The sequence below is a fragment of the Patagioenas fasciata genome, chromosome 18, assembly GCF_037038585.1.
Source record: "Patagioenas fasciata isolate bPatFas1 chromosome 18, bPatFas1.hap1, whole genome shotgun sequence".
Lineage (NCBI taxonomy): Eukaryota > Metazoa > Chordata > Aves > Columbiformes > Columbidae > Patagioenas > Patagioenas fasciata.
This window is the reverse complement of record NC_092537.1, coordinates 14320417-14346162: the sequence shown is the minus strand read 5'-3', so window position 1 is coordinate 14346162 and position 25746 is coordinate 14320417. Positions and strand designations below refer to the sequence as shown.

The following is a 25746-nucleotide window of genomic DNA, read 5'->3' as shown; positions in this document are numbered from 1 at the left end:
AGGTTTCCTGTATCAGAGTCTCAGAGGTTTGCGCTTTAAAAAGATACTTTAATTAGGAGATAAAAAACAACTTAAAAGGTACAGCACAGAAACAGTCCAGGCTGGGGGCCTCTCAGGCGAAAGAGCCTTGGGCTTTTAAGCCCCTTTCTCTACGAAAGCCTCTCAGAAATGGTGGTCGGGAGCAGGGAGGACGGCCGGGGCGCTGGGAGAGGTGAAGCGCAGTAGGGCACTTTCCTCGGGATCGCCAGAAATAACTGCGTAACCTCAAAGAAATCGTGGTGCGGAGAAGGGCGGAAGGACGGACGGGATGCTGACAGACGTGAAGTGGTGTATGGCGCTTTCTTCAGGGACTCCAAGAGGATCTTCTCCTTTTCTAAGTCATCATCCCCCTGAGAAGAGAGGAAGGATGCGTGGGAATGATCCCAGGCAGTGCCACAGGAACAGGGTGACAGTCCAGGGTGTTGCTCACCAGCAAGAGAAGCATCCCAAAGCCTCCCTCGTGCCATGTCCCCCATGAAGGGGACCCCTCCCCGTGCTCTCCAGAGCCCAGACCCTCGCAGTCTGAGCAAGACCCGCAGGGGAAGCCTCCAAGAGCGTCCCTGCCTGGGGAAAGACCCAGCAGGGACCTGGCGGCACAGGACGGGGACACCACAAAGCCAGGGCAAACGGGCTTTAGCTCACCTGCCAGCATCCCAAGCCTCCAGAGGCACAGGTACAAGTGCAGTTTACCGTAACCCTAAGCCTGACCCTAACCCTAACCCAACAGAAAGTGGCAAGTCCCTTCCCACCCGCAGTGCGCGGAAGCCTCACCCAGGGTGCTGGAGAGACCCTCGGTCGGGGCACCGAGGTCCTGGGCTGCGGTCAGCGGTGTCACAGGGCGGACGGGCAGCTCCTGGCGGGGCTGTTCACGCCGTCTCTCTGGTGAGCCGTGCTCAGCCGCTGCTGCGCCGTCTCTGGGGGAAAGGGAGAGAGAGAAGCTGTCAGAAAAGCTTCAGGGCTTGGGCACCGTGGCCCCAGGCCCAGTGGGGAGGGTGAGGAGACACCTCCCTGATGCAGACGCTGCTGCTGCTGCTGCTCCAGCTGCTCCTGCTGCTGCTCCAGCTGCTCCTCGCGTGGCCGCTTTGGGTGCAGAGCGACAGCCCCCGGTTCTGCAGGTCGCTGCGCAAGTTCTCCGTGTTCTCGATGAAGACCCAACGACCTTGGCCAACCGATTTCTGCCCTCAAAGACGGACTCCGTCATTCCAGGTCAAATTTCCAGTTTCTGCCACCGCTGCATGTTGGTTTTCACATCAAATCTCCGTAATTAGCAGTTGCAAAATGCTTTGAGATAGTGCTACAAAAATAGAGGCAGTTGAAAGAAGGGCAGAACATCTACTATCAGCATGTGGTTAGTTAGTACTACTTGGTTTTGTCCTCAGAGCAGTATCACTATCTTCTCCTTTGAGTTCCTATTAACCAAGAGAACGGTGTCAGCGTTGGGGATGGCACAGAGGCGAAAGGAGTTTCTGCAGGGCAGTGAAAGAAGGATGTGCTGGAAAACACCAAGATGCCTTCTGGAAAGCCGAAGGAAGCAGAGGCTCCAGAGAAGGACGAGTGACTTCCTGCAGTTTGGACTGCTGATGGAGTGCGCGTAAAGAAACCAGATGGTAAAGCCATGGAGTTAGCGCAGGGGTGGAGAGGAATCAATAACATGAAGCCTTACACATTGTTAACCAAATGATGGTTATGTTATTGAACCAACGTCAGCAAACTCTGTCTTGCAGTACGTTACGGGAAACCGTATCGGAACACAGCAAAACTCACTGGGGAGCTGATGCTCTATCCCAACACCTGATTAAAAGGAAAGAGCGAATTGATGTAGTATTTGGAACCAAGTGACCCAGCAATGTGAACTCTGTCTGGCAAACAAACTTAATACGATAAATATGGTACAAATGCGAACAATTAGAAAAGGAGATGTAGCAGGACAACATTAGCAACCAGATTTCTCCAAACTCCCTGGAAAAGGGGGTTTGCTGGTGTTAACAGAGACCTCCTCAGGTTGACCAGAAGCATCCCCTGCCCAACCAGTAAAGCTGGGAAAGTATCTAAAGCTTTGCTAAATGAGACCGTACCCCGATTTGGGGTCCCCGCTCTGATGTCCTCTGCTAGAGGACAGGTGAGTTCAAGCCACAGCAGCTTCTACTGGATCTTTAGGCACTAAAGAGCGTAACTTTTTAGAGTCACTGAGATCAATGCTGAGAGAACTGGAAAGCGGCAGGCAGGTCCTACCGGTTCCGACATCTCTTTCTTACCACTGCTTTCTTCACCCTTGAACAGTGAATCCAGGCAGGTTGTTCTTTAATCTTGATGGCGCTAAAGGCCGTCAGCAGCAGCTGGAACAGTCCATTCCACTTCTCTTCTCAAGGCTGACATGAAAAAGCTTTCACAGAAACTTCATCTATTGGCTTGAAAGAAGACACTTCAGTTTTCCTTGGCTCGAGGCTTCCCTCTCCTTCTGAGCAGCGCTACAGGTGGTGCTTGATGCTACTTCCACTTAGTTTCCTGGCAAATGCTGTTTATCTGCGGTTCCATTAAATGATTCATTTTCTTTACTACCTGCCCACTTGCTTAAGGCTCGCAGGGAGTCTGCAACTGCCAATCGATCTCTAATGCTTTACTGACTTGCAGCACTACCTGTGCAACAAAAGGGGGCCCTCTAGCAGAGGACAGCACAGCGGGTACCCCCAAATGGGGTACGGTCTCATTTAACACAGCTTTAGTTACTGTTCTAGCTTTACTGGTTGGGCAGGGGATGCTTCTGGCCAACCTGAGAAGGTCTCTGTTAACGCACTGCAAGGCAGAGTTTACTGATGCTGGTTCGAGGAGGCAGCCGTCCGGGCTCAGAGACGTCCCTCTCATTTCTCTCTCTGTCTTCCCAGCCGCTCGTCTCGCAGTATCGGCTGCCAATTTATTTCCAGTTTCCTGGTCAGTGTCTCCTTCTCGATGCTCCTTGAAATGCACGATGGCAACTTTTCGAGTAACAGCGCAGCTTCTGGCAACTGGAGTACCACGTTTAATCTCTTCTCCTTGTGCTGTTAATAAACGTGGCCCTTTTCAAATGCTCCATGGGCACGCACCACTCCCAAAGCACACTTGGAATGTGTCCAAATGTTAATCTTCTTCTCTTTGGATAACTCTAAGGCTGGTGCATGTGCAGCTGTCCGGGCAGAAGTCCCAGGAGACAAAGGTTTGCCTTCGATTACCTCGTGGGTAGTTGTTAGGGCATCCCCAGCTCTATGTACTCCTTGCTTTACAAAGCTGCTTCCATCAGAGAACCAGGAGTCTTCGGCGTCTTCCGTGGGCTGTTCCTTTAAATCCCGCCTGCTGGAGGAAACAGCTCCCATTGTTTCCAAGCAATCCTGGACCACAGGCTCAGAAACAGAGCGGCTGAGGAAAGGGGCTGCAGTGACACTGTTGGTAACGACAACATTCACATCACCCAGTTCCACCAGTACCGCCTGGCATTCAGGAATCTCGAGGGAGATAACCCATGGGTGCCTTTTTGTTCCAGAACGGTTGGGACTGTATGGGACACTTCCACAGTCATTTTCTGTCCATGGTGAACTCAGGAGCTTCCTGTACAGCGAGTCCAAGAGCTGCCACAGCTCCACGACATCCAGGCCAGCCTTGGCTCACTGCATCTGATTGCTTAGGGAAGCAGCAGCCGCCCGGTTCTGAGCTCTCGATTGCCGTGCTGGAACACGCAGAGCAACGCTTTGCCTTTCGTGTGAGCGTAACTCCAATGGCTTGGTGATATCTGGGAGACCCAGGCTCTTTGTTTAGTTGTGCAAATGCCCTCAGACGCTTCTCTTGTCCAATTCAACTTGGCAGTCTCTTCGTTTGGCAGTTCATAGAAAGGCTTTACTAAAAGTCCATCATTATAAACTCAAAGTCTGCACCAACGTGTCCTCCTAAGAAACGCCCGGAGCTCTTTTACCGCTGCAGGTTCTGGTGTCCGGCAAACAGCTTCTTGTCGCTCCATCCCCAGCTCTGGTGCCCTCCGGAGATCTCGAATCCCAGATAAAGTCACTTGGCGCTGGATCAGCTGGGCTTTCTGTTGGGAAGCTCGATACCCACTGCATCTCACCAAATTCAGCAAACTCGCAGTGCATTGCATACGGTCTTCTTTGGTTTCTGTGGCTGCTCTTTTATCTTGAATGTCACTTCACCTTGTTTGAATGTTATTGTTGCTTGCAATTGTTTTCCTAAGTCTCGTCTCCGTAACGGTTTTGGAGACCCAGGCATAGATAAGAACTTGGGAATTCCATTTTGTTTTCCCAGTTTCTCTTGGATTGGCTGTTGAAGAAAGCTTTGTCTTGTTGGCCAGCAGCTCCCACCAGAGGTGCAAAATCTTCATCTAACGGTATCAATTCCTGATTCAAAATGGAATCAGAAGTTCCAGTCTCAACTAAAATCTCAGCTTCTTTCCCCCGCTTTCCTCTTCTTTCTCCACAGCTTCACCACCCCGGAAGCTGAAGGCACATCATCTTCAATTCCACGCCCCGTGGGGACATACAGTCTTCTATCTCAGCCTCCCCTCTCATCAGGCGAGTTTTCTGTCTTATTCTACGTGCTGGACAACATGGTTTCAGCTTCTCCTGAGCTTTATTCTGCTCCCTTTGTAATGTGAACACAGCTGGATCCCGGGGTGGCAAGTGAATAGCACGTTCTGTCTGCCACTCTGGGCGTTTTCGCAAAGTGAAAAACGTATCAGCGTCCATCACTTGACTGCACTCGCCTTCTCTCTTCAAGAAGAACGTTAACGCCGCACCGTTCAGAGTTTCATTCAGAGGCCGCTTTTCCTCATCATCTAATTTATACAATGGTGACTGATTATAATATGTCAGCAAGGTTTCTCTACTCACATTATCACCAGGTGGTTCCCCAGTCTCTTTCCTGTGAGCTACCATAAGGTTAGCATGAAGTTAGTTACAACGGATGAGTTTCCTACTATGAATTACTAGTCAAATGTAAGCCAAGCGCTCTGCTCCGAAACACCGTGTTCCTAGATCTTCCGGTCTCGTTGTCAGGCAGAAGGATTTAAAACTTAAAAAATACCCCCTCGTTTTGCAGGTGGTTAGAAAGCATTCACCACGTCGTTGGTTAATGACGGGTACGTCTTTGTAACTTAATCGCAGTCTGCATTAATTTAGCGTCTTCTCTGCAGTCCAGAGAGGGGAGGAGGGTCGGGATGCGGGCAGAGGTGAAGCGTTGTAGGGCGCTTTCCTCGGGATCTCCATAAATAACCGCATAACAGCAAAGAAACTGTCTGGGCTTGGGGCCTCTCAGCAGGAGGAGCATGAGACAAAAGAGACTTGGGCTTGTAAACCCCCCCAGTCTGTGCACCCGCTCTTCGCACATCCTTCATGAGCCTGTTGGTCCAGTGGTAATTTTGGGTCTGGGGCCTTGGTTGTTTCTTCTTGGATTCTCTTCCTCCGTCTTCCAGGCAGTTTTTTCTCTGTCCGTATCTCGATGTGTCGAAGCATAGAATACAACGAAAGGAATTTAAGGGAGCAAAATTCTTCTGCGACTGTCCTCCCTTTGTTTTTATTAAGCATCCTCACTAATGTGTCCAAACGAGCCCCTGAAGTCTCTAAGGCCTTTAACGCGTACCCACAGTCTCCCATACGATGTTGCTACAAGTCACGACAGAAGCAGAGCTGACAGAATGGCCACTGGAGCAGAGCCTGATTAAAGGGTCCTGTAAGAAATGGGAGGCCGGAGAATGGAGGAGAGATCGACTACTTGCACGGGCGGAGATGCTTTCCTCAGGGCCTCCATAAATGCGTGTGTATACTCAATGTCATCGTCCGCAGGACGGGAGGAGGGCGGGGGGGTTGTTGACAGTCGTGCAGTGTTGTCTCGTCCTTTCTTGAGGGGCTCCAAGAAGATGCCCTGCTTCTCTAACTGTTGTTCTCCTGAGAAGAGAGGAAGGATGCGTGGGATGGATCCCAGGCAGTGCCACAGGAACAGGGTGACAGTCCAGGGTGTTGCTCCCCAACAAGAGAAGCATCCCAAAGCCTCCCTCGTGCCATGTCCCCCATGAAGGGGACGCCTCCCCGTGCTCTCCAGAGCCCAGACCCTCGCAGTCTGAGCAAGACCCGCAGGGGAAGCCTCCAAGAGCGTCCCTGCCTGGGGAAAGACCCAGCGGGGACCTGGCGGCACAGGACGGGGACAGCACAAAGCCAGAGTCCAGCAGAGCCGGCGTCCCCCACCCAGGGATGGGCTGAGCAGAGGGCAACCCCTTCGAGCCAAGGACGACGTCCCAGCGCTCCCCCAGCGGCTCCGCAGCCCCTTCCAGCCGCGCTCTCCCCCCGCCTCACCTGCTGGGCCTGGAACTACAGCAGCTGCACCTGGGCGCTGTACATGGAGGCTAAGGAGGCCTTTTCCTGCTTCAGCTGTCCCTGCTCCTGCTGCAGCTGCTTCTGCTCCTGCTCAGGCTGCTGCTTCTCCTGCTTCAGCTGCTCCTGCTTCATCTGCTCCTGCTTCCTCTGCTCCTGCTGCTGCTTCCTCTGCTCCAACTGCTGCTTCACCTGTTCCTGCTGCTGCTTCAGCTGCAGCAGCAGGACCTGCAGCTTGTCCCGGAACTCGGTCTGCATCCTGCGTGCCCCCCCCAGGGCTCGCTCCCTCTCTGCGTGCTTCTGGGCCGAGAGCTGCAAGGCAGAGCGGGTGGGGAGGCTGGGGACAGGGAGCCTCGCTGCCCTGCGCTGAGGGTCCTCTGAGCATCCCCTTGTTCCCCTCCCGGCACAGGATTCACGACTTCAGGAGGGGTGTGAGACCCCGGCTGTGCTGCCGGCCCGTGCACGGCTGTGAACCGTGGCGCAGAAGCTCTGCTTACCGCCTTCGTGCTTCTGATCATCCCCTCCTGCTTCTGGACACGTCGCGCGGCCCCGATCACCTTCTCCTTCTCCAGCCTCAGCTCCTGCCAGGCCTGGTCCAGCCTCTGCCTGTCTCTCGCCAGCTGCTCCTCCTCGGCTTTCAGCTCCTGGCGCTGGATCTTCAGCTCTGCCCGCTCCTAGGGTGGGCACGGGGGAAACCGACGCATCACCTGCCCCGTCCTGGACACCATCTCCCGTCTTCCCAAGGGGAGGCAGAGCCCCTGTTGAGCTCCTCGTGTGGCCGCTTTGGGTGCAGAGCAGCAGCCCCCGGTGCTCCAGCAGAGCCCTCACCCACCCGCCTGTGGGGACCAGGGCGGGCAGAGCTGGGACCGGACACACACACACACTCCTTGCCCAGAACGCCGGAGCCCCTCCCTGTGCTGCACACCCTCAAACACGCTCAGCACAGGGCAGTTCCTCGGCACTGGAAATACCCAGCCTGAGTGGTCCTTTGCCACCCCGGCAGCCCTGAAAAATGCAGCTCTGCCGCACTGTCTGTGCCACATGTCCCCTCTGGACAGCCCTGGGGGGAGCAGAACCGGCTCCGGACACGTCCCCATGGCACGGGGAGGTTTTCCCTCACCCACCGTGGGGGTTTCCTCTCCCCAGACTCACAACAGAGGTGGCTGCGCCTGCCCTGGCTGCCCAAACCCCTCACGGGTAAAGGGGAGCGAAAGAGGCAACTGACGCTTCAGTCAAGAGCTGAAAGGGGCTGGTGGAGCCTGTTCCAGGGACTCCCCCATTCTCACCACCCCAAGTGACGTCTCTGTCACAAGAAGGCAGCGCTGAACGTCTCCCCGCTGAGCAGGACCCACGCGTGAGCCTGCCAGACGCTGCAGGGCCAGGCGCCGTTCACGGGCTCCAGGCCAGGGACCTCCTGCGGGCCAGAGAAACGCCCGGACCCAGCCAGGAGCCTGGCCCGGGCAGAGGACACAGCGTGGGCTCACCTGCTCCAGCAGCCGAGCCTGCTCGCCCAGCCTGGCCTGCGTGTTGGCCACCAGCTCCTGGACACGGCTCCGCTCCTCCTCCATGCCCCTCGTGCACATGTTCTGCAGGTCACTGGAGAACTTCTCCATCTTCTCAGTGATGCCGTTCAGAGACCTGGGCAGAGATCCGGGGGAGGGTCACCCTGGGGGACACACTTTGTCCCACTGCGAAGGAGAGGGGGACGTGTGCTGGGCCATGGGCCGGGCAGCCCTGCCCCGAACCTCTCGGGATCAGAGCAGAGCAGCAGGAAGACGCAGCCGCTGCTTCGGGGAGCACGGACAGATACTAAACAACAGCTCAGCACCCCTGGGGGCAGCGGGTGGGAGAGAGGATGGTCCCTGTTCCTCCTGTGCTCTGGGCCTGGTTCCCCGGAGGACAGGGAACACCGTGGCCAGGGATCAACCTGGGCGCACGACACCGGCTGTCGGTACCTGGTGTGTGAAATGGTGCCGGTCAGCACATCCATCTCTCGCTCTTTCAGCCACATCACGTGCTGGGGCTGCTCCTCGTGTTTCTTGCGCAGTTCCTCGACAGACTCCCTGCGGGACACGGGGAAGGAGCCCACCACGGGCTGTTACAAACTGGTGCTCCCCGTGACGGACACCGTGGAAGAGGCTCGGTCGTGGGGCTGAGCACCAGGTCCCAGGAGCTGGTCTGTCACGGGGCGTCCCACGGGCTGCCTTCCCCATCTGGGATGGACCACATCTGGGGGTTATGGGCTTCTCTACCAACAACAGACTTCTCGTTGACCCAAACTATGCGGACATCAGCAACTCATTGTTCTGAATAAAAGGGATCCGGGGGAGAGAAAACATGGGGTTCAGCGTTGTTCAAAATGCAATGCCTTCCCTCGGAATGACGTCTCCAGCCAGATCTGCCTGTCTCCACCGGCAAAGCAAATCCCCACTCCAAAAGCCACGGAGCTGCCCTCAAGCCAGCGCTTCTGGACTCTCCATTCTCCTTTCACCGTCTCCCCAAACCGTTCCCTGGCTCCTTCACCCACACCGGGGCCACCGGCACCACGTGCCGCTCGTGCTGCTCTCGCCTCTGCAGCTCCCGCAGCTGCTGCAGCTCCAGCCGGTGCTGCGCCAGCAGCTCTGCCCGATCCCGCGCCGTGTCCTGGCCCCTTCTCCTCCCCCTGGGTCACCCGTGGCCCCCATCCAGCAGGCGCTGGGGCTCACCTGGCTCTCCAGCTCTGCCACACGGGCCTGGGCGCTCAGCAGCTCTGCCCGACAGTCGGATGCTGCTGGGGAGGCGGCCAGCTGGCTGCAGGCACAAAGCACCCGATGCGGTCAAGCCGAGGAGGCCACGAAAGACCAGATCCCTCCCCAGCGCCAGTGCCTGCCTCGCAGGCGAAAGGCAGGATTCAGCCTTTTGGCTGCCGAGGGAGCAGAGACCCCAACAGCTCCGTCCCTGGTGCTCCCCTGGCTGCATCCGCCCCCTTCCCCGGGCACCCCCAGCTCACACCCCCTGCCCACCGCTCCAGGCACGGGGGCTGCAATTCCCTTCTGAGCGACATTGGGACGGCACAAGTCTGAACCTGCAGCTGTGCCAGCTCCGCTGGAGGAGGTGGTTTGTCTGGAACCAGGAGAAATGAAGGGGAGTGAAGGCAGGATCAAGGAGCAGGGGGAACTCGTGGAGCTGTGTCCATCCAGGACAGCTCCACGGCACGCGGGGCAGTGTGTGCCATCCTGGGCACAGCTGGAAACACGGCCCAGAGCTGGGATGGGACTGTGAGCTGGCCCAACGGGACACAGACCACCCCCACCGCCATCGTAGGTAAAGGCACAGCAGCCACGCTCTCTGTGCACTGCAAAAGATGCTATCAGCCACTGCCTGAAGGGCGCTGGTACCTGAGAAGGGGGCCTCAAAGGGCGGAAACTCTCCCTCCTCAGGGGGTGCACCACCCGCACCCCGAGGGTGGCTCGCACCACAACCCGTTCCCCCTTCTCCCTGGCGGTACCAGGCGCGGCCTCAGTGCGGTGGCTTCGCTGCCCGTGTCCAAGACGGCAGCTGCTGCGGGCCCTATGGGAGCGGCGTGGCAGCGCTCGAGCCTCGTGCGAAGGTGCGTGGGGCTGGAGGCATCGGGCCCGGCCCCAGCCCATGAGCCTCCAGCCTTTCCTGCCCCGCAGACCCCCTGTTATTTTGTTCTGTGTTTTTTTTAATATGTTTAGGTAATGTGTTTAAATGCAGAGAGAAGCAGCAGCAGCATGCAGGCAGCTGCTGGGTACGAGGGGTTCCCTAAGCACACACACCCCACACCCCCCGGCCGCCGGGCAGGAAAGAGAACGTGGGGGTATAACAAAAAATAAGGGCATGGAGGTGTTCTGGCTGAAGCCGAGCTGTGCTCATCTACCCTTTGAATGACAATTCCAAAGGCAGCAAAGGATGGGCCTTTGCTGGCTCTGCCCTGGTGCCCACTGGTTTGCTCCCCGTGCTCCCTCTGGGGGGCCCTGGGTACCACCGGATCCACCTGGGCACCCCCAAAATGCCTTTTGAGCTCTTATTTTTCTCCTGAAAAAGCAAACACGGCGGGGCTTTCTGCCATCCTGCCCCAGGGACCCCCACTCAGACCACACCGGCGCTTGGTTGCTCATCACCGTTTATTGCAGCCGCTGCCTGCTCAGCGCCCGGGGCGGTGGGACCGGGGCCGGGACCCCTGTCCTGCGCGGCTGTCAGGGGGTGATTCACCGCGGGGGGGCTGGATGGGCGGCAGCAGATTCGGTGCCAGGGTGAAGCGTCTGGGAGACGGGACTGGTCGGTGCAGCAGCACGGCCGAGAGCAGCGAGGTCAAGGTGTCTGGGGTGGCCCTTGGCGTTGGGGGCAGCTGAGAGCCCCCCATCATGGCGAGCTGCTCGTCCTGCCGGTTCCCATCAGTGCCGTCCTGGCCCGACAGCTGCATCGCGTCCTTCTGGGAAGGGGAGAGCGTGTGAGCCAAACACGGGGCCCCGTTCCGCATCCCCCAGCAACCCTCCCCCAGCCAGCTCTCCCTGGGGAAACTGAGGCACGGATGGATTCCCCCCGCAGGCTCAGCATCCCCCTCCCCACCTCCGTCATCCCTACCTTGTTGGGGCTGCGGGCGCTGGGTGGGGACGGCCGTGGGGTGCTGGGCGGTTGGGGCTGGAAGCGCGGGGGCGTGAGGGTGTGTGGGCCCCCGCAGCTCCGCGGAACAGTGGGGTACCTGCACTCGCCCGTCCGCTCCCTGTGGGACAGGACACGGGGTGCTCAGTGCCCGGCAGGTGGCACCCCATGTGTCACTCGACGCCAGGGAGGGGGCGGGGGGCAGTTACTCACGGTCCAGGCGCCAGCATGTGGAGGGGCCGGTCGCAGGACAGGCAATGGAAACCAGGCAGCAGCTGCCTGGAGGGGGGAGAAAAGGGCTGGGGAGCTCCTGGGGGGCACAGCCCCACCTGCACACCGTCCCCTGCCACAAAAAGCCTCTGCACCCACCCCCCAAGATTGGTTCGGGAGGGCTCCTCCCACACGTGCCCCCTCATTGTGCCGCCTCCATCGCTGGGAAGCTGCAGCTGGCAGGAGCACAAGGCACAGCCACTTGCTCAGCATCCCCAGGGGCGCTGCCCACTCGGCTCCCACGCCAGGGTACCACAGCGGCACGAGCTGGGACAGCCAGCAGGAACAGGGCCGGCACTGCCAAAGCCACCGCTGTCCCCATCGCACTCACTTCCTAATCCCAGCGGCATCGTCACGCTCTGGCTGCAGCTCCTTCTGGAGCTGCCCGCTGAGGCTCTTCCACCGCTCCTCCTGCTGCTCCCGGAACGCCCCCAGCTCCCGGCGGTCCAGCTGTGGACGGGTGACACCCTCAGCCATCTACCCCACGATGGGACATGGCGGTCCCCAGGGGGACAGCCGGGAGGGGGCACCCTCGCAAGGATGCTGCCTCAGGCTGCCAGGCCCCCAAGGTGCCAGTTCTGTGTGGAGGGGACGAGCCCTCACCTTGCAGTCCATCTGTCTCTGCAGCTCTTTCTGGGACCGGTGCCAGCCCTCCTCCTGGCCCGTCACCCGGCTCGTCACCTCCTCCACCGCCTTGTTCAGCCGCTCCTCGCACGCCTCAAACTGCCTGCGACTGACTTTGTCAGCCAGGGCGGCTTTGTCTGCTTTCTAGCAACGGGAAAGGCGGGAGAGCGGTGGGGACAGGATGCAGGGACAACGGGAGAGGGAGAAGTGGCTGCGTGGCCCTGTTCACCCCATCACCCCCGTGGGGTTGCTCCCACCAACCGAAGGGACTCGGGGTCACAGAGGGACCTGGCAAGGGACCCGCAGCCGGGCTGGAAATCCTCCCTCCCCCCGGATGCTTCTGCCAGCCGGCACCCAAGGGACAAGGGGCGTTTGTCACCCTGCCCGGGACACCCTTGGCTGGCACCAGGGTCCCTCGAGCCCCTACCTCATCGATTTCCAGCACCAGCAGCTGCTCCTTGTCTGCTTTCTGCTTCTTGAGCCGCTCCAGGGCCTGGGACAGAGCCTTCCAAGGCAGACAGCAGCCCGTGACGCCACGGCAGGGTCGGAGCTGCCCCCCGGCCAGCCGAGCACCCCCTGCCTCCCCAGCCCATCAGAAACCTCCAGGAAAGGCATCGGGAAGCTGTGCAGGGCTGCGAGCAGGGTGGCAGGGGGACAGATCCCTTGGGGTCCCAGCCTGGGCTCTGCCTGCGGGTTACAGCCACCCACCTTGATGTCCTTCTGCTCCTGCTGGCGATCCTGCTGGAGGTTTGCAAGGGCCGAGCTGAACTTCTCGTAGTCCTTTTGGAGCTGCATGATGCTGGCCTGGAGGCACTTGAGCTGCTCGTCCTGCTGCAGGGACTAAGAGGACAAGGCGGTGCTGAGCAAGGGGGGTGGCTGCCCCGCGGGGACAGTCCCAGGGTATTTTGGCTGGTGGCCACGGGCTCTCAGGGCAAGCAGGACATTTGCTCCAAGGCTTTAACTCCCTTCCATGCTGCTGACTCCCACAAGCCGGTTAGGGGGGCAGCGAGGGGCTCCCCCACGTTACAGCAAAGCAGAAATGCCTGGGGGCTCCTGGCAGCTCAAGCCCCCTACACCGTGTCTCCTTACCTGTCTCCTCCACTTTGGGTAACTCTCCACCTTGCCGCCCGCCTTCTGGGCCAGGGACTCCAGCTGCGCCTCGAGCTTCTCGCAGCGCTGGAGGAGCTTCCCCAGCAGCGCCCTGGTGTCCCAGTTGCAGCCGGGGCACCCCGCGTGCTCGTGTCCCCCGCTCTGCGCCATCGCCCTCGGCTCGTCCAGCTGCTGGCAGGGGAGGAGGAATCAGCTCTGAGCCGGGCTGGATGCCGCCCACAAGCCCAGGTGCCGTGGAGGCTCCATGGCCCCATCCAGCCAGGGGACGTGGCCGGGACCCCGCCAGGACTGCCCCCGAGCCAGCGGGGGCTGGGAGCGCTGCCCCCGGGCCTCACCTCTGCCTGCAGCTGCTGTGCTGTCTCCATCACCAACTGATTCACGTACTCGGCCGCAAACTGCTCCAGCTCGGCCTGGGTCGGCTCCTGCTGCTTCCCCAACTCCTTCCGCTCTGCCTTGACCTTCTGTCCCTTGGGCCTGGCCAGCGAGACGGGGCAGGGGCAGGCTTAGCCTTCGTGGGGGTGTCCAATGGCCCCCAAACTGGGATGCTCCCAGACCCCAGGCTCCCTCGCAGCCCTGCGGGGTAGGAAACCCTCTCCCATCCTTTTACCGCGGCTGTTGGGTCATCTGGGCGCTGCCGTCTGCTTTCCTGCCGGCTCCAGCCCCCCTCATCTTTCTGGGAGCATCCTCCACCTTCCTGATCTGGGAACGGCAGTGGGGGCGGTGAGGGCACAGCCCCCTGTGTCATTCCGGCACGGGGACCCTTCGGCTGCCCCCTCCCTGCCCAAACTGGCATCCCCGCAGCCCCTCGGGGACTGCTGCCGGCTCACCTTCTCCTCCTGCCCGTGGAGGGCCCCGGCCATGTCTTGCAGGAACGACATCTGGCACTTGAGGTCGGCCAGGATGCTGGTGATGCTCTGCCGGCCTAGAGGGACATGGTGCAAGGGGATGTGCTGTCGGTGAGGGGGTCTCAGCCTTGGGGCCAGGCTCTGAGCATGACGAGCCCCTGAGCCAGGGTGTCCCCACGCCAAACAACCCCCGCCAGCCCCCCCGTGCTCTCACCTCCCTCCGGGAAGAGCCGGCGCACGTTCTCAAGATCCGCATGTTCAGCTTTGGTAGATTTAAGCTGCTCCACCTGCTCCTTCAGACCAGTGCAGAGGTGGCCGAGCTGCCCAACCTGGGAGAGAACCTCCCGCATCTCCGACTCGTAGCTGGAGGTGCTGGTGGTGCCCCAGGGCTTGGCCGGCTCTTGGGCATCCCCTGGGATGGTGGCTTGGGAGGTGGAGGAGCCAGGCTGCACCCCAGGGGTGGTGGTGTGGGTCCCAGGTGATCGTGGCTGCACCCCCGAGGTGCTGGCCTGGGCATCAGGGGCCCCTGGCTGTGTCCCCAGGGCGGTGGTGGCCTGGGTGCCCGGGGATCCTGGCTGCATCCCCGAGGTGCTGGCCTGGGTGTCAGGGGCCCCTGGCTGTGTCCCCAGGGAGGTGCTGGCCTGGGTGCCCGGGGATCCTGGCTCCAGCCCCGGGGTGGTGGCGCCGGCACCACAAGATCCTGCGTGATCTGCGGGAGCACCTGACAACTTCACAGGGGTCACTGGTTCCCCCTGTGTCCCTGCTTGCATCCCCGGGGAGCCAGACCCTGCAGTCCCCTTGCTGGTCTCCATCCCAGGCTGTGTCCCACGTCCCTTCGGCCCCAGTGCTGAGCTCTTCCTGGCCTGGGTGTCCGTGGCCACCTGGGTGGGCTCGGCGGGGGCAGACTGGCCCCCAGCGCCCTCCTGGGAAGAAGAGGCAAAGGGCAGCAGGGTTACTGGCAGCTGGGCAGCCGTGAGGACAGACCCCAGAACCCCCCGCCGTGTCCCCAGCCCCTGTCCCCAAACCACCACCTCGCGGGGCCAAACTCGTGTTGAACATGAGAGCCCAAATGCAAAGGGATCATGGGCTCAGCCCGGCTATGGAACCCGGGGGATTGGACCCCCAGGGATGGGAGCCCCAGCATCACTACCCAGCACCCCCAACCCACAGCTTTATCTCCCCTCCTTCCCCTCCCATGGTTCTGTTGGGATGGCTCTCTAGTTCAGAAGTGCCTTAGCAACCCCTGGGACACCCTTCCCACTCTTCCCTCCTGCTGCCCTTCACGCTGGTGACACCGATGGCTGTGGGGCACGGGCACAGTGTGACAGGGCAGCGGGAGCGGGGATGGACGAGGGCCCAGCTCCCTCCCGGGGCACCAGGGGACGCTCACCAGGCCAAGGGTCTCCTGTATCTCCTGGATGTCCTCTGCCAGGCCAGAATGCGCCTCCTGCATGGCCCGCATGTCCTCTGTCAGGCCGACATGCGCCTCCTTCATCTCCTGGATGTCCTCTGCCAGGCCAGAATGCGCCTTCTGCATCTTCTCCTTCATCTCCCGCACGTCCTCTGCCAGGCCGGACTGCACCTCCTTAAACTTGTTGATCTCCTCCCAGAGATCCTGGAGCGAAGCCCTTTCCTGGGAGAGCGGGTGGGGGGTGAGCCCAGGGGAGGGTCCCTGGGGACCTGGACCCCGCTGTGCTCTGCTGCGGGAGCTCGGGCTTAACCCAGCCCTTGGGCTGAGGGCGGCACGAGGGCAGCGCGGAGCCCAGAGGAGGGGGCGTCTCGTGGGGGAGCACCCAGGGACCAGCAAGAGCATCTACCTTGGAGACGGCTCTCTCCTTCTCTTCTCTTGTTTTTGCAATGGCCTCCTTGGCCACGGAGGAGACCTCGGAGTCGCTCCCGGTCCCCTCCAGCGTGTCCTTCTCATGCAGCTGCTCTGCTGGTTTCCAGAGCTGCTGCGCGGTGCCCAGGGCTCCATCCTCCTCCTTCTCCTGGCCAGGCTGGTCCTTGCTGTCCTGCTCCTTTGCCAGGCTGGGGGTCGGGCTCTGCCCTGGCTCCAGGACAGACGGCTCCTGCTGGCCCAGCTGCCCGATGATGGCCTCGAGCAACTTGTGCAGGGCCACCAAGTCGACAACCCCCAAATGGGGTGTCCCGATGGCGGCGTTCAGCAGCTCCAACAGACCGAGTGTGGCCATCGCTGCTGCTCTGCCAGAAAACACGGAGCCTGATGTGGGAAGACGGGAGCTTTTCTGTCCGGAGGTGATGTTGGAGGGAATGGCAGCCAGCAGCCTTTCTCCTCCTTCTTGCCACAGAAAGTGATGCAGTCACCGAACAGATCCAAGTGCCGAAAGCAATCCAAGTGATGAAAGTGATCCAGTCACCAAAGCGATCCAAGTTCCGAAAGTGATCAAACCACCGAAAGCGGTTCAACCACCAGAAGTGGTTCAACCACCAGTAGCGATCCCACCACCAAAAGTGATGCAACCACCAACAGCGATCCCACCACCAAAAGCGATCCAACTGCCAAAATGAGTCCACCACCACAGTGATCCCACCACGGCAAGTGATCCCACCACGGCCAGTGACCAAATGGGCGAGGGGCACAGGTGACAGGGGACAATATAGTGTCTCTGTTGCCCGGCAACAGCCGCCCCAGCAGCCAGCGGGCGCCGCCCTGGCCATTGTGATGAAGTTATCCACGGGATGGCAGGTGCTGAGGGTCCCTCCTGCCTTTCCCACTTTACCACCTACAGTGCAGCTGGTGACACCTCAAATGTTGTGGCAGTCCCTGCAGAGCCTGCCCAGATGCAAAATACAATCGGACAGGTCACAGGGAATGAAATCTCATTTCACTGAATTAAATATCCTCAGTTTTAATTGCAGAGAGGGTGGCTTTATCCGTGTTGTGTACTCAATCAAACTCTCCCGACGTTTAATCCTTTCCTTTCCCCACGGCACAGTGGCCTCGGAGGCGATTCCCCTTCGTGGCAGATGTGCAGTGACTGGCTCACGAGTGCACCAGCACCTGGGAACCTGGGCTGAAAACAAGGCCAAAGTGCCTGGTTTAGGATGCCTTTCCCTGCGGTTGATCAAGGCAGACGGATGTCTTTGGAGAGGGAGCTGTTCTGAAGGGATTTCTTCTGCCTCTCTCGACTGCTGGCACGAGCCAGCGGCTGCTGACCAGGAAACCTCCAGCTGGGGCCAGTGACAAGTGCTGCTCTTCTCCCGCTCAGCTCTGATGTGGTCGAGGGGGATCAGCCCTGCGAGGAGGGAAATGCTGGAGGTGACACCAGGACCTGGGGGGTTCAGCTGGAGAACGGGAGCTGAGGGGAGACCTTCTGATCTCTGAACTGCCTGAAAGGAGCCTGGAGCCGGGGGGGGCGGGCTCTGCTCCCCAGGAACAAGCGACGGGACAAGAGGAAATGGCCTCAAGTAGCGCCAGGGGAGGTTGAGGTTGGATGTGGGGAACAATTCCTTAACAGAAAAGGCTGCCGGGCATTGGGACATCATCCCCTCCGGCTGCCATTTTACCAGGCAGCTCCTTTGAGCCTTATTCTGGGGAACACATACACAGAAACCCTGAATCCTTGATTTGAGTTCATTTAATGATTTTTCCAGGATCTTACAGCCATGCAGTTGGCACGGTGCTGTGCGCAGAGTCTACAGGTGGAGCCGCCCCACCACCCTGGACCAGAGAATCCCAAGCGGGTGACGGAGAGGACGCTCGGCACAAAGCGCCTCTGCCCCGAGATGCCAGCACGAGGCAGGAGGGTCCGTCCACCCGTCCCGCCACCCTGCGGGGGCCACAGTCCCCAGAGTCAAAACACGGAAGGATAAGCCCAGCCCTTCCCACCAGTGCAGAGCAGAGCACCTCGAGGGGAGGCCCAGCCCCAGTAAATGCCGTACGTGGACTCCTTGCTGTCTCGCTATCTGTCCAGGTCCTCAGGGGCTCGTGGCGCGGAAACTTCACCTGGGGAGGATGGTAAACGGGCGGCCGCACAAATTCAACCACGGGCTCTGTCCTGTCTGTCAAGGGGTGACACAGAGCGTTAGCGAGATGGCGCAGACCCGAACCCCAGGGCCTGCCGTCGCTAACAAGGCCCCCCCCCACCCACCAGGGCTGGTCGAGCACGCCCTGGTGAAGGCCCTCAGTGTTATTTTAAAATGCTCATTCAGAATGGGCTTTTAAGAGGTTGTCTCCTCAGGCTGCTGTTAGTTTGGGGGAGGATGGCTCCGGAAGCGCCCAGTCTGTGCTGTAACAGCTCCCAGACAAGTGCCGGGACCAAGCAGGAGCCCACGGGCACAGCTCGTGCACCGGCCCTGTGCCTCAGCCCAGGGCTGCGTCACGGCTCCCCCAGCCCCCCGCACGGGCCATTTCTCACTGAGGAGCTGATGGGAGACCCAGGTAACGCAGCTGTCCCGCTGGCACTGTTGAGACGCCAGCCCTGCCGGGGTCACGGCATCCTCGTGCTTTCTGTACAACTCAAACGTGCTCAAGGTTCACACCTTGAGCCTGTGGCTGGAAACAAGACACAAGCACAAGAGCTGAGGCGATTCTCTTTTCTTGCAGCACTCTGGCAGGCAGCTACTTCCCCACAGCACCCCAGAGTCTGTGAAACAGAGGTGGAAAACCAAGGCACACCAAAACTTCTCCCAGCTTCCCCAGCCCTCTGCACATTTCTGCTCCAGGCAGGAAAAAAACCCCACTTTCTTAACAGCCTGGTTTAAAGCAACAGGACAGCACAGTGCTTGCAGGGCTGGGATTGTGGCTTCAGGCGACACACAAACTCAGAGCAGCCCTGAACAACCCTGCAGACTCCAAGGAACTTGCTCTCCTCCAGCAGTAACGACCTTGTCATCAGAACACGCAAGAACAGCCTGGCCAAGAGAGCGTGAACCGCCCAGCATCAACCCCAAAGTGAGAACCCCAGCAGCTCAAGACCACCCAGCAATCCTTTCCTAGCACAAGAGTAACTCATTCTTATAGGACGGAGCTTCAAATGAGGAGCAAAGAACTCAACAGATGAAATTCCAAGATTAAAGGGACTTCTCAGTCAGCTGCTTCACCGTGCCTCGGTTTCCCAGAGCGAGCAGTGGCAGCTAATGCACCTGCCAGGCAGACTGCCGAGGGAGAGGAGTCTGGGAGGAAACAGAAGGCGGGAGTCAGGGAATTATCCTTGGTGTCATCTCAAGGCACATCAGGGATAAGAGGGTCATTAGGGGCAGTCAGCATGGCTTTACCAAGGGGAAGTCGTGCTTGACCAACCTCATAGCCTTTTATGAGAATGTAACAAGGTGGATGGATGATGGCAGAGCGGTGGATGTGGTCTACCTTGACTTCAGCAAAGCCTTTGACACAGTCCCTCACAGCATCCTCACAGCTAAATTGAGGAGGTGTGGTCTAGACAATAGAGTAGTGAGGTGGGTTGCAAACTGGCTTAAAGAGAGAAGCCAGAGAGTGGTGGTCAATGGTGCGGAGTCCAGTTGGAGGCCAGTATCTAGCGGAGTGCCTCAGGGGTCAGTACTGGGGCCAATATTATTCAATATATTCATTAACGATTTAGACGAGGGAACTGAGTGTACTATCCGCAAGTTTGCTGATGACACTAAGGTGGGAGGAGTGGCTGACACGCCAGAGCCTGTGCTGCCATCCAGAGACCTGGACAGGCTGGAGAGTTGGGTGGGGGATAACCTGATGAAATTTAGCAAGGGAAAGTGTAGAGTCCTGCATCTGGGCAGGGACAATCCCAAGTTCCAGTATAGGTTGGGGAATGACCTATTAGAGAGCAGTGTAGGGGAACGGGACCTGGGGGTCCTGGTGGACAACAGGATGACCATGAGCCAGCACTGGGCCCTTGTGGCCAGGAAGGCCAATGGCATCCTTGGGTGTATTACAAGGGGGGTGGTCAGTAGATCGAGAGAGGTCCTCCTTCCCCTCTACTCCGCCCTGGTGAGACCCCATCTGGAATATTGTGTCCAGTTCTGGGCCCCTCAGTTCAAGAAGGACAGGGAACTGCTGGAGAGGGTCCAGCGTAGGGCAACAAAGATGATTAAGGGAGTGGAGCACCTCCCTTATGAAGAAAGGCTGAGGGAGCTGGGGCTCTGTAGTCTGGAGAAGAGGAGACTGAGGGGTGACCTTATTAATGTTTATAAATATATAAAGGGTGAGTGCCACGAGGGTGGAGTCAGGCTCTTCTCAGTAGCAAACAATGATAGGACAAGGGGCAATGGGATCAAGCTGGAACACAAGAGGTTCCACTTAAATTTGAGAAAGAACTTCTTCACAGTGAGGGTAACAGAGCACTGGAACAGGCTGCCCAGGGAGGTTGTGGAGTCTCCTTCCCTGGAGACATTCAAAGCCCGCCTGGACACCTTCCTGTGCGACCTCACCTAGGCGTTCCTGCTCCAGCAGGGGGATTGGACTGGATGAGCTTTTGAGGTCCCTTCCAATCCCAAACATACTGTGATACTGTGATACTGTGATACTGTGAATTGCTTCCACTACACTGCGACACCGGTCCTGCCTCAACTCTCAACCGCCAGAGCTTTGAGGAGGCTACAATCTTTCCTGCATATGTAACACATCCCTACTCGGATGCTACGGCATCGTCTCTGCCTGTGCAGCCAAAAGAAACAGGAGCGAACCAACAGCAGAGGGAAAAGATCCCGTTTAAACACGTTCTTTGTAAAGAACCTGCTACTCACCTGGATTTGTGAGCAGCACAGTCCGCAGGGAGCCTTTATCTGCCGCGGATGACACCGCGGGGGAACTGGAAGCCTGAATGAGGAACACAAACAGAACGTCAATCACTGAAACCACAGATTCCATTAAGACCAGGTCATGATTTCCACGGCAACGAACACGAACCGGGCACGGGCACGGGCAGGACCCAGCACAGACCAGGCACGGCCACAACACCAAGTCATCCAGCTCCACCTGAGAGGCCCCGGAGCCTTAAGAAACACCAGCCTGCTGACAGACAGCCATCCTGTTGCAAAGCTCTGTCTTTATCACGTCCAAGAAACAAGTCTGGATCATCACAGAGGAAATACCCTTCTAAACAAAATCCCCCGGGGCAGACAATGCCCATCAGGAGCGTCTGAGAAAACCACAGAGGCTTCCCGTGGGGCCAAGGCTGTGCCCCGCTCCCCCCACACTCCTCTGACGGAGTCACCATGTTCCCATAGCAGACCGGCACGGCGTGCTCGTCTTCCTGGCTGTGCTCCACCCTCAAGGTGAGCCGGGGGGCAACGCGGCCCCTCGGAACAAGTCACGAAACACCGCGCAGTGCTCGGCCACGCGCTGCTTGTGGAACGGGCCGCTGCTCTTCTCCCACTCAGCTCTGAGCTCGTCGAGGGGGATCAGCGCTGCGAGGAGAGGGAAACGCTGGAGGTGACACCGGGGGACCCAGCGCGGCCGGGGCGGAGAGGGGGTGGCGGGACACAGGCCTGTCCGGAGCCACGCTGCGCCTTCCATCTCCGCATTCTGGCGGTTCTCCCTCCGGATCTTCTTTCTTGCCTTGATTTCCTTTGCCCGCAGCAGCTTCTCACGCGGCAGGCTGATGTCGGTCTTTGGCTCCTCAGACAGGGCTGAAAAAATCACCTACGTGACAAATTCCAGTACCCAAAACACCCAAACACAAAACGCCTGCAGAGCGTTAGAGAGGCTGTGAAAGAGACGCAAACTCCAAGACAGCAGAGACTCGAATCTACCGCCTCTGCCTTCCCTCGGCACCTCCACGCGTCTGCCGCCTCCTCCCCCCCAGCTCATCGCACCCCCAGACCCAGCGGTTTCCCAGCCGAGGAGCAGCTCTGGTCTCTGCGGCTGCTCTGCAGCCAAACTGGGTTATTTGCTGCAAGGGGTCTAAAGCTCTGGTTCCTGCTCTGGCTCCTCTGACACTACCGGGTTTAGGAAGAGAGGAAACGGCCTCAAGTTGCCCCAGGGGAGGTTGAGGTTGGATCCTGGGAACAATTTCTTCCCAGAAAGGGCTACCCAGGGCAGCGGCGGAGTCGCCCTCCCTGGAGGGGTTGAACAGACGTGGAGATGCGGTTCTCAGGGACACGGGGCAGTGCCGGGGGTGGGTTATGGTTGGACTCGATGGTCTTGAGGGTCTTTTCCAACCAAATGATTCTATGATTCCAAGGAATCACTTCTCTACTCCGCTCCACGTCTCTTGGCGGGTCCTGGCCAGCCTCCCTCCTCCCAGAAAACTCCCATCCGGTTCCCTGAAACTTTCGGGCTCTGCAAACTTCTACATCAGCAAAAAGCCAACCTTGTGCCAAAGCCCCTCATCAGCTCTTTACAGGGTGCAGTCTGGGGCAAAATGCAGCCCCAGCAACAGCTTTCTCGACCTCCGGCAGCAAAAGCCCGCACGGCGCAGCTCCTCGGGCGAGCACCTGGCTGGGGCTGCTGTGCTGCCGGGCCGTCTGCCCCCAGCGCGGCTCCCTGCTCTCCTCCTCCACCAGCCTCAAGCACCGACTGAAACTGCAGCGTTTTTCCAGCACTTCTAAGTTGCTGACGTCAATGCCCTCGTTGGGCAGTGGCCCCAGCCGCTGGAATGGAGAGTGAAGAGAAGCTGCTCAATTCATGTACACCGTGATTCACTTACAAAACACGCACCCATCGTTAACCAATGACACGGTAAATGCTTTCTGAGCACCTGCAAAACGAGGAGAGGATGGGCCATAGAATCCCAGAATGTCGGGGGTTGAAGGGCCCTGGAAAGCTCATCCAGTGCAATCCCCCCATGGAGCCGAACACCCAGCTGAGGTTCCACAGGAAGGGGTCCAGGCGGGTTTGAATGGCTGCAGAGAAGGAGACTCCACAGCCTCCCTGGGCAGCCTGGGCCAGGCTCTGCCACCCTCACCAGGAACAAGTTTCTTCTCAGATTTCAGTGGAACCTCCTGTGTTCCAGTTTGCACCCATTGCCCCTTGTCCTGTCACTGGTTGTCACCCAGAAGAGCCTGGCTCCATCCTCCTGACACTCCCCTTTCCATATTGATCCCCAGGAATGAGTCCCCCCTCAGTGTCCTCTTCTCCAGCTCCAGAGCCCCAGCTCCCTCAGCCTTTCCTCACACGGGAGATGCTCCACTCCCTTCAGCATCTTGGTGCTGCGCTGGACTCTCTCCAGCAGTTCCCTGTCCTTCTGGAGCTGAGGGGCCACAACTGGACACAAATTCCCGAGAGAGCCCGGGAAGAGCCGGAGCCACCCCCGCCTCCCCGAGCCGGCCACGCCAGGAATTCAGCCGCCCGAGCGCTCTCCCCGCCACGCCGCAAGCGGCTCCCGCTGCCCGCGCAGGGGAACCGGGGCTCCCCGGCCCGGGACTCACCGGCCGTGCCGAACGCCCGCCCGCTCCGGACGCCGCTCAGCGCCGCGCTCGCCAGCGGCACCGCCATGCTGCGCGCCGCCCGCACTGGAAGGGCCCCGTTCCCATAGCGACGGGGGCTGCGCCGCGCGGGGTCCGGCCCGCAAGGCCCCGCAGCCGTAGCAACGGGTCTGTCTACCGCAGCGCCGGGCTGGGAATGCCCCGCTGCCGCAGCGACGGGGCTGGTTAGCGCGGAGCCTGCCTAGAAGCGTCCCCACAGCCCCGCGGGACGGGCTCTGCCCTCCCCGGGAACCCCTCCCCATCGCCGGCCTTGCTGCTCCGACCGGGCAGAGCCCGCGGAAGGCACCGGAGAGGCCCCGCTGTCACCCCGGGGTACCCGGGCGGGAGGTGAAGCCCAGCACAAGAGCCAGGGGCTTTTCAGAAATCGGCCCAACAAGGAAAAGCTGCGGTTGCCAGACCCAAGGACCCGGGGCAGCTGATTTCTGCCCTCAAATTCTGGCTCCATCCTTCCAGGTCAAACTGGCAGTTTCTCCAACCACCGCGTGTGGTTTTCGGCTCCAGAGAAGGACGAGTATTTGCTTCCCAGCTCCATCAGCAAAGCAGTGCCACACGCGGATTCACGTGCGCAAACTGTCACAGGAACGTTCTTGACCCCAGGTTTCCTGTATCAGAGTCTCAGAGGTTTGCGCTTTAAAAAGATACTTTAATTAGGAGATAAAAAACAACTTAAAAGGTACAGCACAGAAACAGTCCAGGCTGGGGGCCTCTCAGGCGAAAGAGCCTTGGGCTTTTAAAGCCCTTTCTCTACGAAAGCCTCTCAGAAATGGTGGTCGGGAGCAGGGAGGACGGCCGGGGCGCTGGGAGAGGTGAAGCGCAGTAGGGCACTTTCCTCGGGATCGCCAGAAATAACTGCGTAACCTCAAAGAAATCGTGGTGCGGAGAAGGGCGGAAGGACGGACGGGATGCTGACAGACGTGAAGTGGTGTATGGCGCTTTCTTCAGGGACTCCAAGAGGATCTTCTCCTTTTCTAAGTCATCATCCCCCTGAGAAGAGAGGAAGGATGCGTGGGAATGATCCCAGGCAGTGCCACAGGAACAGGGTGACAGTCCAGGGTGTTGCTCACCAGCAAGAGAAGCATCCCAAAGCCTCCCTCGTGCCATGTCCCCCGTGAAGGGGACCCCTCCCTGTGCTCCTCCAGAGCCCAGACCCTCGCAGTCTGAGCAAGACCCGCAGGGGAAGCCTCCAAGAGCGTCCCTGCCTGGGGAAAGACCCAGCGGGACCTGGCGGCACAGGACAGGGACACCACAAAGCCAGGGCAAACGGGCTTTAGCTCACCTGCCAGCATCCCAAGCCTCCAGAGGCACAGGTACAAGTGCAGTTTACCGTAACCCTAAGCCTGACCCTAACCCTAACCCAACAGAAAGTGGCAAGTCCCTTCCCACCCGCAGTGCGCGGAAGCCTCACCCAGGGTGCTGGAGAGACCCTCGGTCGGGGCACCGAGGTCCTGGGCTGCGGTCAGCGGTGTCACAGGGCGGACGGGCAGCTCCTGGCGGGGCTGTTCACGCCGTCTCTCTGGTGAGCCGTGCTCAGCCGCTGCTGCGCCGTCTCTGGGGGAAAGGGAGAGAGAGAAGCTGTCAGAAAAGCTTCAGGGCTTGGGCACCGTGGCCCCAGGCCCAGTGGGGAGGGTGAGGAGACACCTCCCTGATGCAGACGCTGCTGCTGCTGCTGCTCCAGCTGCTCCTGCTGCTGCTCCAGCTGCTCCTCGCGTGGCCGCTTTGGGTGCAGAGCGACAGCCCCCGGTTCTGCAGGTCGCTGCGCAAGTTCTCCGTGTTCTCGATGAAGACCCAACGACCTTGGCCAACCGATTTCTGCCCTCAAAGACGGACTCCGTCATTCCAGGTCAAATTTCCAGTTTCTACCACCGCTGCATGTTGGTTTTCACATCAAATCTCCATAATTAGCAGTTGCAAAATGCTTTGAGATAGTGCTACAAAAATAGAGGCAGTTGAAAGAAGGGCAGAACATCTACTATCAGCATGTGGTTAGTTAGTACTACTTGGTTTTGTCCTCAGAGCAGTATCACTATCTTCTCCTTTGAGTTCCTATTAACCAAGAGAACGGTGTCAGCGTTGGGGATGGCACAGAGGCAAAAGGAGTTTCTGCAGGGCAGTGAAAGAAGGATGTGCTGGAAAACACCAAGATGCCTTCTGGAAAGCCGAAGGAAGCAGAGGCTCCAGAGAAGGACGAGTGACTTCCTGCAGTTTGGACTGCTGATGGAGTGCGTGTAAAGAAACCAGATGGTAAAGCCATGGAGTTAGCGCAGGGGTGGAGAGGAATCAATAACATGAAGCCTTACACATTGTTAACCAAATGATGGTTATGTTATTGAACCAACGTCAGCAAACTCTGTCTTGCAGTACGTTACGGGAAACCGTATCGGAACACAGCAAAACTCACTGGGGAGCTGATGCTCTATCCCAACACCTGATTAAAAGGAAAGAGCGAATTGATGTAGTATTTGGAACCAAGTGACCCAGCAATGTGAACTCTGTCTGGCAAACAAACTTAATACGATAAATATGGT

At 59.1% G+C, this 25746-nt stretch overlaps 2 protein-coding genes and 1 long non-coding RNA gene across 4 annotated transcripts; all 3 read right to left on the bottom strand.

The window, feature by feature from the left end:
• Nucleotides 1–27: 27 nt before the first annotated feature.
• On the bottom strand, nt 28–1265 carry LOC139829393 (uncharacterized). Its single transcript, XR_011741854.1, has 2 exons — nt 811–1265; nt 28–389 (listed from the first exon to the last, which is right to left on the bottom strand). It is a non-coding gene; the product is annotated as an uncharacterized lncRNA (long non-coding RNA).
• Nucleotides 1266–6592: 5327 nt separating this feature from the next.
• LOC139829341 (uncharacterized) lies at nt 6593–15673 on the bottom strand. Its single transcript, XM_071816381.1, has 18 exons — nt 15228–15673; nt 14052–14760; nt 13820–13914; nt 13600–13691; nt 13328–13466; nt 12972–13163; nt 12591–12722; nt 12310–12387; nt 11862–12026; nt 11590–11708; nt 11202–11267; nt 10971–11109; nt 10658–10818; nt 8339–8446; nt 7868–8021; nt 6881–7057; nt 6640–6695; nt 6593–6596 (listed from the first exon to the last, which is right to left on the bottom strand). Exons 1-18 carry the CDS (start codon nt 15648–15650, stop codon nt 6593–6595), a joined length of 3009 nt encoding a protein of 1002 aa, XP_071672482.1. The 5' UTR covers nt 15651–15673.
• Nucleotides 15674–17492: 1819 nt separating this feature from the next.
• On the bottom strand, nt 17493–23689 carry LOC136109577 (large ribosomal subunit protein mL38-like). Of its 2 annotated transcripts, XM_071816796.1 has the most exons (3): nt 23165–23689; nt 20540–20612; nt 17493–17860 (listed from the first exon to the last, which is right to left on the bottom strand). In XM_071816796.1, the coding sequence occupies exons 1-3, from the start codon at nt 23461–23463 to the stop codon at nt 17801–17803; spliced, it is 432 nt and encodes a 143-aa protein (XP_071672897.1). In that variant the 5' UTR covers nt 23464–23689; the 3' UTR covers nt 17493–17800. The 2 variants fall into 2 exon arrangements, with proteins under 2 accessions (XP_071672897.1, XP_065708436.1); XM_065852364.2 differs by lacking the exons at nt 17493–17860; nt 20540–20612 and adding an exon at nt 20641–21424 and having other exon boundaries at nt 23165–23685.
• Between the last annotated feature and the right edge of the window lie 2057 nt (nt 23690–25746).